The following is a 16,186-nucleotide window of genomic DNA, read 5'->3' on the forward strand; positions in this document are numbered from 1 at the left end:
TGTAAGAACCGTGGCAATTGGCGTTCCATTGTCTCTGCCTACCCCCATGGGAGACAGGCGTGAGGTTATGTATGTATGTAGTTTAATCTTTACTGCGCCTCCGCTGTTGCACGCTGGGCGTTAAGAGTGTGGAGAGGGGTAGCTTGTACCTTCCCCAACCTTTTGATACGACTAAACACAACACAAGCGTTGTTTCACGCCAGTTTCCTGTGAGGCTGTGGTATCACTCCAGTCGAGCCAACCTATTCATTTCAAAGCAATGCTCTACCACTATTACGGGAACATTTCAGAGGGTCTCAAAACCAAAAAAGAAACACAAAAGAATAGTTTTAAAAACATTATAATTAAGTAAAAATGTAACATTTTACAAAAATATATTTACACGATGCATATTATATAGTATACTAGTTACAGTCAGCGGGACTTATACATACATATATGCGAACATTCTAAGCTTTTTACATACAAAACTTCATAGGCATTGTTCATAGGTAGAGTCAACCAAGGCATTCACGCGACGTCTGGCGTGAGCGATCTAGAAGCGAACGCGAAGCGATGCGGCGCGAAAACAACAAACTGTCAAAATGTATTGACGTGGCCTACGTCACCAACCGCACGTGGGATGCGGTGTGATCAACTGGCTCGATATTGTCGCGCGAACTGGACGCGGTGCCGTCACGTATTTGTTTATAATGTCGGAAACAGAAACAAAACGAAACGATTCACATGCACGTAGGACATAGCCGCCGTCACACCGCATCGCGTTGAATTCGCGTGTCACCGCACCGCTTCGCGTTCGCTTCTCAATCGCTCAAGTAAGATACTAAAGAGTAAGCAGGTAAGTAAAATAAAAATTGATTCGGTACAGAGACAGTAACCATTGGCTGTCTACAAAATATATGGCATTATTATCTTACAAATATAACTGCGAAAGTTTATGAGTATGTTTGTTACTCTGAAAACAGCTGAAGAGATCGGGATGAAATTTGAATTATGGTCGGAAATAACACGTAGGTTATTTTTTACACAGGATAGTGGGCGATATATATTAATATAAAAATAAGTCGGACTTTCCTTCCTGACGCTATAACTCCAGAACGCACGAACCGATTTTCACGGTTTTGTATTCATTGGAAAGGTTTCGGGCTCCGTGAGGTTTATAACAAAGAAAATTTAGGAAAATTTTCAAAAGAAAAGCAGAAAAACAAGGAAAATCATTGATGGCGAAATGGAGTTCGCCGGGTTTGCTAGTTTAGTATAATAATACCTACTCTCTGTACTGAATCAAGCTTTATTTTCTTACCTATATACTAAATAACTGCAGACTACAATATAACACCAACTTTTCACCAATTATGTTATAAATCCCATGTAATAGGGACTAATTTGTGCAAAACTTGTTTTTAAAAGTAACCTTTTTAAATCTAAATTAAGTCATATTGGGGCTGAATTTCAGACTAAACAATTTAAGGCCTAGATACATATTTTTGACTACCTTTTTATCTATTAAGTAGGTTGAAAAAGCATTACTCGTCTTTTGAAGTAGTCGTTTAAAAAATTTTGAGAAATTTTTAAGCAGACATTATACATTGATTTAAAAATATCACATGACATCACGTCTTAGTACATTTTTACTAAATCAAATTATTTAAGGCGAATAGCTTCTCCGTTCTCCTTCAGAAATTAGATGACGAATGGAGTTTCTTGCTCGTTCTTCTCCATTCGAAGTTACACTTTGGAACGAGCACCTAGTTTCACTGACGGACAGACTGAGAGACTATTATTTATTTCTTTATTTGTTGACATTTCAAAAGTACTTATTTATGGTTTAATACATGATTTGAGTTTGACTTTAACGAGAATTTAACACAATACACATTGTAATAACGTAACCTCAAAGATTCAACAAATACTTCAAAAAAAAACACAAGTAAAAGTAAGCGTCCACAGACCCGCATTGTACGCATCGTACGCAACGGATTTCAGTTTATCTTGTATAGAAACTCATACAACCTAGCTTCACTGACGGACAGACTGACAGACTATTGTTTACTTCTTTCTTTGTTGACGTTTCAAAAGTACCTAAGTATATGGTTTTTTTTATGTTTATTGAGCCGACATTTGCCCGCTATCTCGCCTGATGGTAAGTGATGATGCGGCCTACGATGGAGCACGTCTGCCCATAAGCGACTCGGGCTTAGAAGCCACCCAGGTTGTAACCATCAGGAAACACAGACTCCGGCCGGGAGTTCCACTGGTTTATTGGAATAAACGATTTGACTTTGACTTTGCGTCCACTGATCCGCATCGGCAATTCCTACATGCGATGCGTACTGACGACGTCATACGGAATACGTACGATGCGTGCGATGCGGGTCTGTAGATGCTTACATTAAATCGGACCACGAAAAATAGACCTACTAAAATTTTAACCAATAACTTGAACCTATGCAATATCACTAATATCGGGCCTATAAAACACTAGACCTATTAAGCTTGCTATTATAAAATTCAAATCTACAAAAATGACCTCGAAAAAATTGGACGATTTTTTTTCGTTGAATTTGAGTAGGCCACGAGTATATAGACATGTAACTATTCTATATAACTATTAAGGCAATTTGACACCAACATAATTAGCATCTATCTATGTATAAATGTATGTAATAAGAAAATTACAAAATTTAGCATTATATACAGACATTACTAAGTAAAAATGGACATAACTATTATTATTATTTATTTTTATTTAAAAAAAATCCGTTATTTTCTTAGCTTGGTGACTTAAACTTCTAATAAAGGAAATTTCGAAATTAGCCTATATGCTATGAATAGGTAATTGAGCTAATCTACTATCATCTAGCTTCACTGACAGACAGACTGACGGACAATTCAATTTGACGTTTCAAAAGTGCCTAATTTAGGATTAATTGAAATAAATGCTTTGACTTTAATCCGCGTCGAACAAAAAACTAAACATGCAAATCGGTTCATAATATTAAACCTTGGCGTAATCAGTGTACATACATAGAAAAAAAAAACATACCGGCCGAATTGAGAACCTCCTCCTTTTTGGGAAGTCGGAACTAAGAGTATAAATTGTTGTATATTAACAACCATTTATACTGAACATATATGCGACTATAGGGAAATTAAAAATCACCAAGTTAAACAAATAACTTTACATACATATTTAACAATGTATTTAGGGGATAATTTTTTCGAAAAACTTTAACACGTATTGAAGAATATTTTTAAGAACAGTGTATAAACAAAAAAATTTAGATAAAAGTCAGATTTTTAGCCAAAATTTTTCGAAAAAACCCAACCCTTACGTTTTCTCGTTTCGTTTATTTATTTTAACATTAAAATCCTCATAAAAAAAACACGTAAGTTTCTTACGTAATTTCGTTACATAATGTTATTTTTTTTATTAAAACTAATAACTTATTTGTAATATCAAATTTACATTGCACAAATTATAGTACCTATGTAAGCCCGCCACAACCTCCCATACCGCTGCAACTCCTGTGCACCAGGATCTACAGTAGATACAAACATGAAAACACCGGAACACTGAAGTCCGGCGCGTCTCAGGGACATGAATGACTGTCTTGGATCCCGCAACGGAATAAATCAGAAGATATTATTAGAGGAGACAAATCATCACTACATAGTATAAAACAAAGTCGCTTTCTCTGTCCCTATGTTCCTTTGTATGCTTAAATCTTTAAAACTACGCAACGGATTTTGATGCGGTTTTTTTAATAGATAGAGTGATTCAAGAGGAAGTTTTATATGTATAATACATGCGTAATATATCACCATTGCACCCATGCGAAGCTGGGGCGGGTCGCTAGTTTATAAATAAACTAAGACCAGTATAAACTGACCTACCTGAAGTACACTGCATGTATTTCTGTCTCTGTCACTCCTTACTCTAATTCCTATGTGCGTCTCGCTCACACAGTGAAATTGCTAACTTCAGAGAGGTCAACGTACGTTGGACTTTTGAGTAAAACTATTACAAAAATACTTTATATTTATGCAATATAAATTTAATGTTTTTAAACTCTTCATGTATTCATAGCGAATCTTATAAAACATTAAATTTTTTTTTTAAATACCAAAGGGGTAAGCAGAGGTGCAAATATACAATGTAACACCCACTTTTCATCATTTATGTTATAAGTCCCATGTAATAGGGGGTGAGCCTATTGCTATACAGGGGGCACAGTTCTGAACTCTGCTATTAAAATCCAAAAACTTTTGTCTAACTTGAGAACTAAACCCCTAGATTAGTAGTTGAATTCCCAATCTTTGTGACTATTATATAAAGCTGAAGAATTTGTTTGTTTGAATGCGCTAATCTCCGGAACTACTTGTCCAATAATTATTTTTGTGTTGGATAGCCCATTTATCGAGGAAGGTTATAAGCTATTGTGTGTTTGTTTGAACGCGTTTACGGAACTACTGGTCCAAATTGAATAATTCTTTTTGTGTTGTATAGCCCATTTATCGAGGAAGATTATAGGATATAAAACATCACGCTATGACCAATAGGAGCCAAGCAGAGTAGGTTAAACCGCGCGAAAGTAACAATTTTGTGATATTACGATAATAAGATATGATGATGATGACGATTACAAATTCGTTATGAATACTATTACAAGAGTAACGATACAATTATAGTCCTAATATCACTTGGTGTGAGTCTCATCACGCGTTGCTCAGCAATTCACTGGAAAGAACGAAAAATCATGTTAAAAAGGTATTAAAATAAAATTGTCGCCGTTTTTACTCCCGAAAGAGTAGGTATAGATGTACAAATAGAATAGGGGGCATCCATTAATCAAATGGGGTTTCATTAGGGTTTTAAGCCCCGTCCCCCCTTCTCTCTCGTGAATTTTTGACAACACCCCCTCCCCCCTTATTAAGCCTCACTTGATTAATGGATGTTTTCTAGGGGAGCAAACGAGCAGACGGATTACCTGATGGTAAGCAATAGCCGCCGCCCATGGACACCATAGTTTCAACCAGTTATGTTACGAGTTACAAAGGGAGATGTGTTATAAGTTACATAGTTTATTTCAAAAACAATAAATAAATAATAAGACTGCACGGTTGGTGCTGTGGCTGGGCAACTGGCTGCCGCGCAACGGGTAGCGGGTTCGATTCCCGCACGGAGCAACTCTTTGTGTGATCCACAAATTGTTGTTTCGGGTCTGGGTGTCATGTGCATGTGAACTTGTATGTTTGTAAACGCACCCACGACACAGGAAAAATCCTAATGTGGGGCAAGGTTTTTAAAAAAAAAACATAATTAAAGATTTAACGTAGCATAATAAGATTAAAGTTAAACTTACTTAGTTAATTCTCTGGTGGTCATCGCCCCCGTTAAACCAGACCGCGACCGAGACCTACTTAGCTGTGCTCTTCTTTCGGCTGAAAAGAAAATAAATTTTATTAACTAGTGGTCGCCTAGTGGTCGAAATTCGACCATATACGATTTAATTTACAATACCACTTAACATACGTTCAAGGATAATTTTTATTTAACGAATTGCTATTAGTTTTATAAAATTCAAATTAATATATTCCGGCGCATCATGAACAGGAAAACTCTATTCATATTAGACGTGAGAATATCATCGCAATGTCTATCGATTTTGACGTTTTGTCAAATACGATCAGATACTATGCATGGTAGTGTGTGTAATGTTTTATTTATTGATTTAATGGACTTTATAAGCATTATTTTTGAAAAATATTAGCGTTCTGCACTTCTCCTACACATAAACTATAAGTGTATCAATAGAAATTTTATGCTTCTACGTCCGCGTAATTTTTGTAAAAAGGTGCCCAAAGTTTTTGCATCACGTATTAATATATAGATTTAAAGTCAAGTAAGAAAGTCGGGACGTTGCCGTTGGAACGTCGAGGTAGCTGGAGATTTAAGACGCCCGTTTCTCATGCATGAGGGTTCGAAACCAACCAACGACAAGCACCAATGTGACTTTTTCCAAGTTATATGTCCTTTCTAAGATTAATTAGACACCACTGACTAACGGTGAAGGAAAACATCATGAGGAAACCTGGGCTTATAATAGAGCATTACTATATTACTAAAATATTGCCTGTGCGGTGGCTGGGCAACCCAATGCCGCGCAAAGTGTAGCGGGTTCGATTCCCGCACGAACAACTCTTTGTGTAATCCACAAATTGTTGTTTCTGGTATGGGTGTCATGTATATGTGAACTTGTATGTTTATAAACACACTACCGTCACAGGAGGAAATCTTAGTGTAGTAAGGGCAACGGTTTATTTATATAAAAGGAAAACAGATAATCCAATTGCTTCAAACACAAATCGAATCATAAATCATTGAAAATATTGCTCTATTTAAATAATAGACCTCCTATATTCACAGTCACGCTTGCAACAACTAGAAAAAGCAAGGCTATATATCGCACACCTAGTAATATATTGGCACATTTACATTTTTCATATTTTACCTGACTTGTTTAATTTTTAGTTTACTGACCAATGAAGCGTTGTTTTACGTGCGCGAGGGGGGGAAACTGCAATAACGGTATAATGACACTTACGACCTCCCTCGATTAAAATGGAAATAAATAGATTAATATGCACATTTAAACACGTAAACCATATAAAGTCAATTTCGCATTTTTTGCAGATGTGCCAATATATTACTAGGTGAGCGATATATTCAACGAAAACTATAGTATATAACATTTTAAAAATCTAACTACATGTGTGTTCAATCATTTCTCTGTGCAGACTACGGACACGTACCTTGCAATCTGTGCAATATTGCATGCACGATGCCTTCACTCTCGTACACATCCTCTGTGCGCGTGTGTCAACACAACAATAGATGGTAGTTTAACAAACACATGGGTATGATATGTGATATCTAGTGTATTACAATGTTTTACGATTTATAAGAACAATGCGCAAATACTGTGCAAACTTAAATTAGTTGCGCAAACCTATGTGATATATTATCGCACAAAAGTTTAAGACAGTTTACAATTGGGTAGTTTCCTAGGCCAAAAATAATTTATTTTGACATTTCAATATAATAAAATATCCCAATCGTACCTTCATTCATTAATTTGACGATATACTTATTTATTTAATTTTTCTAGCTAATTTTAGAGAAGTAAGTATGCTATTTGACGCAAAAAAAATATGACGTCATAAGTTGCGATCTCCTACAAAACTCATAGAAAAGTAACGTTTTTGACATTTCGATAAAAGTATTGGTTTTTGACTAGTAGGAAACTATCGTATTAATACATTTGATACTATTTAAACTTGAGAAGGTAAACGACTTAACACGCAATGATTTCAATAATGCACGACATTGACAATTGTACAGTGAATTAGTGTGTATTATATCGAGTAAATAGTAATCCCACCCAAAACATAAATGTGAAAGGCTGCCAAGTTCGATAATATTGGAATGCTTCGCCTATAAAAGAAGTGAGATCTAAATAAGTACCAAGTTCCATACACAGACCTCAGTTAAAAATGATATAACAAGTTGGCAAGTTTTCAAACACTTTGTTATAAACCTACTAAACGCAATGAGTCAAGTATATAATTTTCTATTAAAACTTGCCAAGTTATATCATTTTTAACTGAGGTCTGTGTATGGAACTTGTTACTTATTTAGATCTCACTTCTTTTATGAGTGAGTGTATAGTAAAAATAGCGATTTTCTGACGTCAATATCTCAAGACCTACAATAGGTACATTAATGAAATTTTGTATTTGAGATAAGTAAGTAGATCTCGACAAATACTAGAAATTTCATATGCGTAGATAAAATAGATTTTGAGTTATAGGTGGGTCGAACTTGGCCCGAAATGGTTCGTGTAATATAACCCACGGCCGGTGTGTCGGTTTTTTTGCTCGAACTTGGCGGACACACTGCCGTGTGTCTAGATAAAGAAATGATTTCCTTACCTCCCGCCACCCGTGGGTTGGCTTTCTTCCTCGGCCGTTCTCTACTGAACGCGGACCCGCTTTGTAGAGCTTCCATCAAACTGAAATAGAAAAATATGTGTTAAAAGATTACACAACATTAATATCATGTATTTTGTAGTTTAAATGGGGTAAAAAGAGAGGTAATGAAATTGTAATTACAAATTATAACTGTTGATGAAGCGAAAGAGGTATGTAAGAATCGTAGCAATTGGCGTTCCGTTCTTTCTGTCTACCCCCCGTGGGAGACAGGCGTGAGGTTATGTATGTATGGTAAATATAAAGATGAGTTCACACTTTTTCCATCATGAATATCTTTTATCAAGTAAAGAGAGCTAAGTCTATTACTATACGCAAGGCGTATACGACCATGAAGCAAGTACAGTAAAGAGATGCTATAATGTGATTGTGACAAAACAAACGGACCTTACCTAATGATATTATAAGTAAAAATGGTGTGGATAGGTTATAAGCGACAATTGGCAAAGTTTTTGAGCGTTGGCTGTATCGTCCCGCGCACGCCGTAAAGTGTGAAATCCAGTTATGACATCTCCTGTTTGTATTTGCTTCATGTATAGTGTGGGTACGTGTAGCGAGTAGAGTGCGGGTATACCTGTCCATGACGCCGTCCTGCGCGTGGTGTATGTCCAGCAGTTGCTGGTAGCGGTGCGTGCGGTGTGTATAGTATATAGTGCGGGTATACCTGTCCATGACGCCGTCCTGCGCGTGGTGTATGTCCAGCAGTTGCTGGTAGCGGTGCGTGCGGTGTGTATAGTATATAGTGCGGGTATACCTGTCCATGACGCCGTCCTGCGCGTGGTGTATGTCCAGCAGTTGCTGGTAGCGGTGCGTGCGGTGTGTATAGTATATAGTGCGGGTATACCTGTCCATGACGCCGTCCTGCGCGTGGTGTATGTCCAGCAGTTGCTGGTAGCGGTGCGTGCGGTGTGTATAGTATATAGTGCGGGTATACCTGTCCATGACGCCGTCCTGCGCGTGGTGTATGTCCAGCAGTTGCTGGTAGCGGTGCGTGCGGTGTGTATAGTATATAGTGCGGGTATACCTGTCCATGACGCCGTCCTGCGCGTGGTGTATGTCCAGCAGTTGCTGGTAGCGGTGCGTGCGGTGTGTATAGTATATAGTGCGGGTATACCTGTCCATGACGCCGTCCTGCGCGTGGTGTATGTCCAGCAGTTGCTGGTAGCGGTGCGTGCGGTGTGTATAGTATATAGTGCGGGTATACCTGTCCATGACGCCGTCCTGCGCGTGGTGTATGTCCAGCAGTTGCTGGTAGCGGTGCGTGCGGTGTGTATAGTATATAGTGCGGGTATACCTGTCCATGACGCCGTCCTGCGCGTGGTGTATGTCCAGCAGTTGCTGGTAGCGGTGCGTGCGGTGTGTATAGTATATAGTGCGGGTATACCTGTCCATGACGCCGTCCTGCGCGTGGTGTATGTCCAGCAGTTGCTGGTAGCGGTGCGTGCGGTGTGTATAGTATATAGTGCGGGTATACCTGTCCATGACGCCGTCCTGCGCGTGGTGTATGTCCAGCAGTTGCTGGTAGCGGTGCGTGCGGTGTGTATAGTATATAGTGCGGGTATACCTGTCCATGACGCCGTCCTGCGCGTGGTGTATGTCCAGCAGTTGCTGGTAGCGGTGCGTGCGGTGTGTATAGTATATAGTGCGGGTATACCTGTCCATGACGCCGTCCTGCGCGTGGTGTATGTCCAGCAGTTGCTGGTAGCGGTGCGTGCGGTGTGTATAGTATATAGTGCGGGTATACCTGTCCATGACGCCGTCCTGCGCGTGGTGTATGTCCAGCAGTTGCTGGTAGCGGTGCGTGCGGTGTGTATAGTATATAGTGCGGGTATACCTGTCCATGACGCCGTCCTGCGCGTGGTGTATGTCCAGCAGTTGCTGGTAGCGGTGCGTGCGGTGTGTATAGTATATAGTGCGGGTATACCTGTCCATGACGCCGTCCTGCGCGTGGTGTATGTCCAGCAGTTGCTGGTAGCGGTGCGTGCGGTGTGTATAGTATATAGTGCGGGTATACCTGTCCATGACGCCGTCCTGCGCGTGGTGTATGTCCAGCAGTTGCTGGTAGCGGTGCGTGCGGTGTGTATAGTATATAGTGCGGGTATACCTGTCCATGACGCCGTCCTGCGCGTGGTGTATGTCCAGCAGTTGCTGGTAGCGGTGCGTGCGGTGTGTATAGTATATAGTGCGGGTATACCTGTCCATGACGCCGTCCTGCGCGTGGTGTATGTCCAGCAGTTGCTGGTAGCGGTGCGTGCGGTGTGTATAGTATATAGTGCGGGTATACCTGTCCATGACGCCGTCCTGCGCGTGGTGTATGTCCAGCAGTTGCTGGTAGCGGTGCGTGCGGTGTGTATAGTATATAGTGCGGGTATACCTGTCCATGACGCCGTCCTGCGCGTGGTGTATGTCCAGCAGTTGCTGGTAGCGGTGCGTGCGGTGTGTATAGTATATAGTGCGGGTATACCTGTCCATGACGCCGTCCTGCGCGTGGTGTATGTCCAGCAGTTGCTGGTAGCGGTGCGTGCGGTGTGTATAGTATATAGTGCGGGTATACCTGTCCATGACGCCGTCCTGCGCGTGGTGTATGTCCAGCAGTTGCTGGTAGCGGTGCGTGCGGTGTGTATAGTATATAGTGCGGGTATACCTGTCCATGACGCCGTCCTGCGCGTGGTGTATGTCCAGCAGTTGCTGGTAGCGGTGCGTGCGGTGTGTATAGTATATAGTGCGGGTATACCTGTCCATGACGCCGTCCTGCGCGTGGTGTATGTCCAGCAGTTGCTGGTAGCGGTGCGTGCGGTGTGTATAGTATATAGTGCGGGTATACCTGTCCATGACGCCGTCCTGCGCGTGGTGTATGTCCAGCAGTTGCTGGTAGCGGTGCGTGCGGTCGCGGCGCTCCCTCTCGGCCGCAGCCCTAGCGCTGCGGGCCCGGGCCGCGCGGGCCGCCGCCTCGCGCGCCGCCGCTACTTCGGTATGGGCCGCCTGGGGATTTAAAAATATAAATAAATAAGTACGCTATTTGACGCAAAAAAAATAAGACGTCATAAATCGCGATCTCCTAAAAAAAATTCATAGAAAATATACTTTTTGACGTTTCGATAAAAGTATTGAATTTGACTAGTAGTGAACTACCTTATAGTCTACAAAGTGTACTCACAGTGCCTAAGGGTCACTGGTACCCCGGGCGAAAATATAGTGGCGCCCACTTGAGGGAAGCAATATCAAGTGTTAGTAGTAGTTTTTAATTTTATTGGCGCCCCCCGGACTTTGTCGCCCCCCCCCCCTAACGCCGGCACTGTGTACTCACCACAAAGGAATCCTTGAAGGTCTTGATGTCTGCGAAGAACTCCTCGAGCGTGTACTTGTGCGGGTCGAACACGTAGTACTCGGCCAGCTCCGCGTACAGCGCCTCCATCTTCTTGCACATCGAGTGCAGCAGGTCGCACTGCTCGCGGGCTTCCGTCGCGAACGACTGCCGCCGCCAGTTAAGGATATTTTTTCGTAATAATCATGTAGATATAACGTGTCTAAAGAGATAATCTTTGTTGTTTGTTAAGTTGAAGGAACAAAAGTTCATCAATTTTTATACCTAAGCCTTTTTTAGAGGGACGAAAATCGCTTCGGTTAAGGCGGGAGAAGTTATTGAATGATTTTTTCAGACTTTTACTGACTAAAAACCTCCCCGATCCTACTGGTGCTCTTTAAGCCGGAGCCCCGGTAAATTATAATTATTCAAATACAACATTTCGTTCTTGTAACTCCCCTGGGTCTGTCCGTAAGTAGAACAACGCTATGTCTCAAGTATGGCCGTGGTATAACTCCGGTCGAACCGGCCAAGCAGTACCGTATGTGAAAGTTACAGAGGACATTTGTAGCTCTTTCACGCGAAAACTACTGAATAGATTTGAATAAAACTTTGCACAGTGATAGATTATATTATCGTATTGTTTTGACGAGGAACTCGACTAGTTTCAAGCCATGCTAGACGAGTAGCAGCGCGACAATCGCCGCGTCGTGTGTCGCGGAATGCGGCTCATGAATATGAGCCACTTTTTTTTTTTTAGGGTGGAAAATCATCTAATGACTTCTCCCGCCTTGGGCGAGGCGAGAGGGAGTGTCAGACTCTTACTGACTAAAAACCACCCCGTTCCTATTCCTGCCCGTCGAGCCGGAGCCCCGGTAAACCCGCTAGGTAGTCCGCAGCTCCGGATTAATAGCATGGCTTGAAGCTAGTCGAATTCCTCGTCAAAACAATACGTGAGTAAGCCGATAACATAATAATTAATTTAGTATGTCTCACGAAAGTTACAATAAGATACTTTTTATCCCAGTAACACGAACAAGGTCGCTGGCGCTGGTAGACGCTAGTTTTTTTTTTTTTTTCAAAAGGATACGCTCATAGACTCATTGAAGAGGTCGTCAGGACACTGCGGCACTCTCGAGTTGTTGAGGTCCATCTCCAAAGCCTTGATGTCATTCTCCATCTTCTTCAGGGCTTTCTGGAGATTCTCCATCGATACTCTTGCAGCCCTGTGGAATATTTTTTTATTTTTAGAACTTATGACGGGATATTTACCATGTTTATTCACTTTGGTGAGTTTCCGATATTTCGGCACTGTTGCAAGCGCCAACTGTTAAACCAGTTAATCCGTTGTTAAAAGTTCTAATAATAGTGTTAGTGACCATGTCAGTTTAAAAACTTATATTTTTTTTATTTATTTATTCAACTTCCACACAGGTAAGATTATTATAGACTAACAGTCAGTTGCAGAAAACTATCTTTAAAATCGACATTAGTTAATCCGTCATTATCGCTAATATTCCATTAAATTTAAAGACGTTGCACAAAACTGTTGCGGGTCCCTTTAATGGGACTTTAACTAAAGACGACATTATATAGTGTTGCAAGTTAAAACACATATTTTGAATGAACTGATTACGTAGTATTTGTATACTCTGTGGAACTGATTGAATGTAAATTGTCATTAAGGATGGAAGGATGCGAATCCCGCTTCGAAAGAAACCGATTTTTTAAAATAACGATTTATCGATCGTGACTCGATTTATTTCATGTAGTTAAAGGACACTATAAAAATCAATACAATACCATTTGTTACTACTTAGTTACTTGTAAACTAAGACTTAGTTATGAGTTTTTCCAGAGCTAATCACATTTTTTACGTAATACCTATATCTATATTTTGTATTTGATTAAATATCTCTATATTTAATAGATTAGGTATATGTGTTATTTTAATTAGCTACTATTAAATGTATTTTGTAGTGTCTTAATAGTGGAATACATATAAATATCTAATTTTCTTCTAATTCCCTGAACCGATTCAATTATGTGTTCCGATTTAAAATAGGTATCAACCTTTTTGGTTCGCGGGAATAAAATCCTAGATGACCATTGACCAGCCCTAGTTGTCAATATTGTCATCATGAGCGTTTCTGTCATCTCTGTATTTAAGAAAAATCCTATTTTTTTACGATAAAAATATTATCAATTGCTTTAATGTGGTGTTGAATTATCTTTCATTGGTATCGCAACAGCGTTTGTAAAAGAGAAGATTTAACGTAGCTTCCAGGTGTTTGTTATTGTTGTGATTAATTGAGAATTGGACTCGTCTCGAGTTTTCCTTTTGTAGATTTTTCAGCATTATTCATTAACCATGGTATCTGGTGCAACACAGGCTGGTTCAGGCAGTATGCATCGCCCTTTTACTTACTTAAGCAAAGAATGGTATAATATTGCACCCACAGAGGAAGTACGAATTACCCCCATGTGACGGTGGCTTGGTATTTTAGTAAAATAAATATATAATAAAATAAATTAATTTAAAACAAGAAAAGTCGTTTTATTTATTCTTAAAAATAACTACTTAATAGTTAACACTTCTTTAGCATTTACCCAGTCTCAACAAAGAACAAGGTATATACATCTATTAATACACCTATTCCCCGAGCATGATATGGAAATACCTAAGGAAGGCCTATGTTTGGCAGGAAGCTGATCTTCAGTAGATCCAGTAGCGAAGAATCACAAACATCTATATGACGAAAATTGCGCGGACGTAGGAGCATAAAATTTGGTACACTTATAGTTTATGTGTAGGAGAAGTGCAGAACGCTAATATTTTTCATAAATAATGCTTATAAAGTACATTCATAATCAATAAATAAATAAATCAATAAATAAAACATTACACACACTACCATGCAGAGTAGGGGAAGGTAGGGTAATTGAGAACGGCGGGTAATTGGGAACACGTTGATAAGTCCCACTTCCCCTCCCCGTATCCCGTCTCGCGGCTATTCGAGGTATGCTTCCCCCGCCCCTAAGTGCGCAAGCGACAGTGGAAACTGGAGGATGCACGCATCTTGACACGGTGAGTCAAAATGTTTTTATTGCATTTTTGTTATAAATTTTGTGTTTTCATACATTAGATGCAAATGTCATATTTTTGAGTACAATGACACCATATTTCGTAAGTTTATTTCATGGATAATCCGTTTTAAAATCTTACGTGTTATAGGATTCACTTATAATGCTATCGAAGGTCGCGACCATTTTTATTCAAATTATCGACTGCCGGTAATTAGGAACGGTGGGTGGCGGGTAATTGGGAACGTTCATATTTACAATTTGTTTTTATATTTTTATTACAATACAATTTTTTTAGATGAGGCGAGACGTTGATGCAGCCAGACTGAACCAGACACCACCAGTTCAAATATCAGATTCACATGACCACGATAAAGCTTTGGGCACATGTGCAATGCACTTCCAGAGAGACCAGCAAAAGTTACGTGTGTGATATGTGTCATGAAATGAAAAAATATTTTTTCCGTTATAAGCAGACAGATAAATAATGTTTTTAAGTTTTAATAAAAGTTGATTCCTATTTTAAGAGAAAATACTGTTTTTTGCCTTTTAAGTTAAGCGTTCCTAATTTCCCCACCTTCCCCTATCGTATTTGACAAAACGTCAAATTGACAGACATTGCGATGATATTAAAAGAAAAAGAAATGAAAAGAGGTTTCTCATTGAAGGAGGTTAATATAATGAAGAGGTTTGGTTATTCATGATGCGCCGGAATATATTAATTTGAATTTTACAATACGAATAGCAATTCGTTAAATAAAAATTATCCTTGAACGTATGTTAAGTGGTATTGTAAATTAAATCGTATATGGTCGAATTTCGACCACTAGGCGGCCACTAGTATCAATAACTATGTGAGACCAATAGCTTTATTTCTTCGAGTTTCAGTTTCTAAATTGAGTATCTCGCAAATGCGTAAAGCTTTGGAAATCCTGAATCTCACACGAAACTCTTCTCCGTCGTGTTTTTCAAATAAATTTATCCTATCTGGTACACGACGTCGTCGTGGAAGGAGCGAATAAAGATGATAGGCTTGAAAGGGACATTATAAATAATACTGTAATAAAGTAAAAAAATATTACTAGCACTATTTACAAAAGAATTGAGAGTTTAATAACAAGTTTAATGGATGTTTGACTAGGCATTAAAAATTATAGCCCCAAACTGTCAATTTAATGCTCCTTTAGCGCTAATGACGTTTTGTGCAACGTAAAAAATAGGCTAAAGTCCCGATTTGACGTTTCTTTAATTAAAGTTAATCCGGCATTAAAATGAGATAGAAATACTTCTTTGTGCAACACTTTAAAGCTTCATTAATATTTAAAGTAACTTTAAAAATTTAATGATCGTTCCTGCAACTGACTGTAAGCCCCACAAAACCGTTGCAATGGTTTGACTGTGGGGTCGCTAAGTCTTTAAACAAATATATTTTAAGTACAACTAGCTGACCCGCGCAACTTCGTTTGCGTGTATCCCGCTACTTCGACAAATACAGTCAACGCACCAACACATATTGGATACTAATTTTCAATTCACAATAACTTCTCTTTCCCTTAACCGCGTTTAAAATATTAAAATGTTTTTTGGTTTCTGTGACTCTTCTTTGATCGCCCCCTATCAGTTTTTGGAAAAAATATTTAAGTAATGTACAGATTTTTTTTTTGTCTTATATGTATAGATCAAAGTCGTAGTACCTACTTTTTAATATTATTTATAGGGACGCTGCCCCCGCCGCCGCGGCCGGCC

General features: G+C 39.5%; 1 protein-coding gene across 17 annotated transcripts in view; it reads right to left on the reverse strand.

Annotated features, from left to right (window-relative positions):
• Positions 1-324: 324 nt before the first annotated feature.
• LOC118280235 (protein diaphanous) overlaps positions 325-16,186 on the reverse strand; it is an 80,583-nt gene continuing 64,721 nt past the window's right edge. For 16 of the 17 annotated variants that reach the window (XM_050702036.1, XM_050702035.1, XM_035600149.2 and 13 more), the window contains 6 exons: positions 12,447-12,582; positions 11,360-11,524; positions 10,877-11,034; positions 7,996-8,075; positions 5,367-5,445; positions 325-4,741 (listed from right to left, as the gene is read on the reverse strand). In XM_050702036.1, the coding sequence (XP_050557993.1) occupies positions 4,720-4,741; positions 5,367-5,445; positions 7,996-8,075; positions 10,877-11,034; positions 11,360-11,524; positions 12,447-12,582 (640 nt within the window). In that variant the 3' untranslated portion in view covers positions 325-4,719. The remainder of the gene's footprint in view (positions 4,742-5,366; positions 5,446-7,995; positions 8,076-10,876; positions 11,035-11,359; positions 11,525-12,446; positions 12,583-16,186) is intronic. The other variant, XR_007706621.1, reaches the window with a different exon arrangement.

Source organism: Spodoptera frugiperda, chromosome 21 (assembly GCF_023101765.2).
Source record: "Spodoptera frugiperda isolate SF20-4 chromosome 21, AGI-APGP_CSIRO_Sfru_2.0, whole genome shotgun sequence".
Taxonomy (NCBI): Eukaryota; Metazoa; Arthropoda; class Insecta; order Lepidoptera; family Noctuidae; genus Spodoptera; species Spodoptera frugiperda.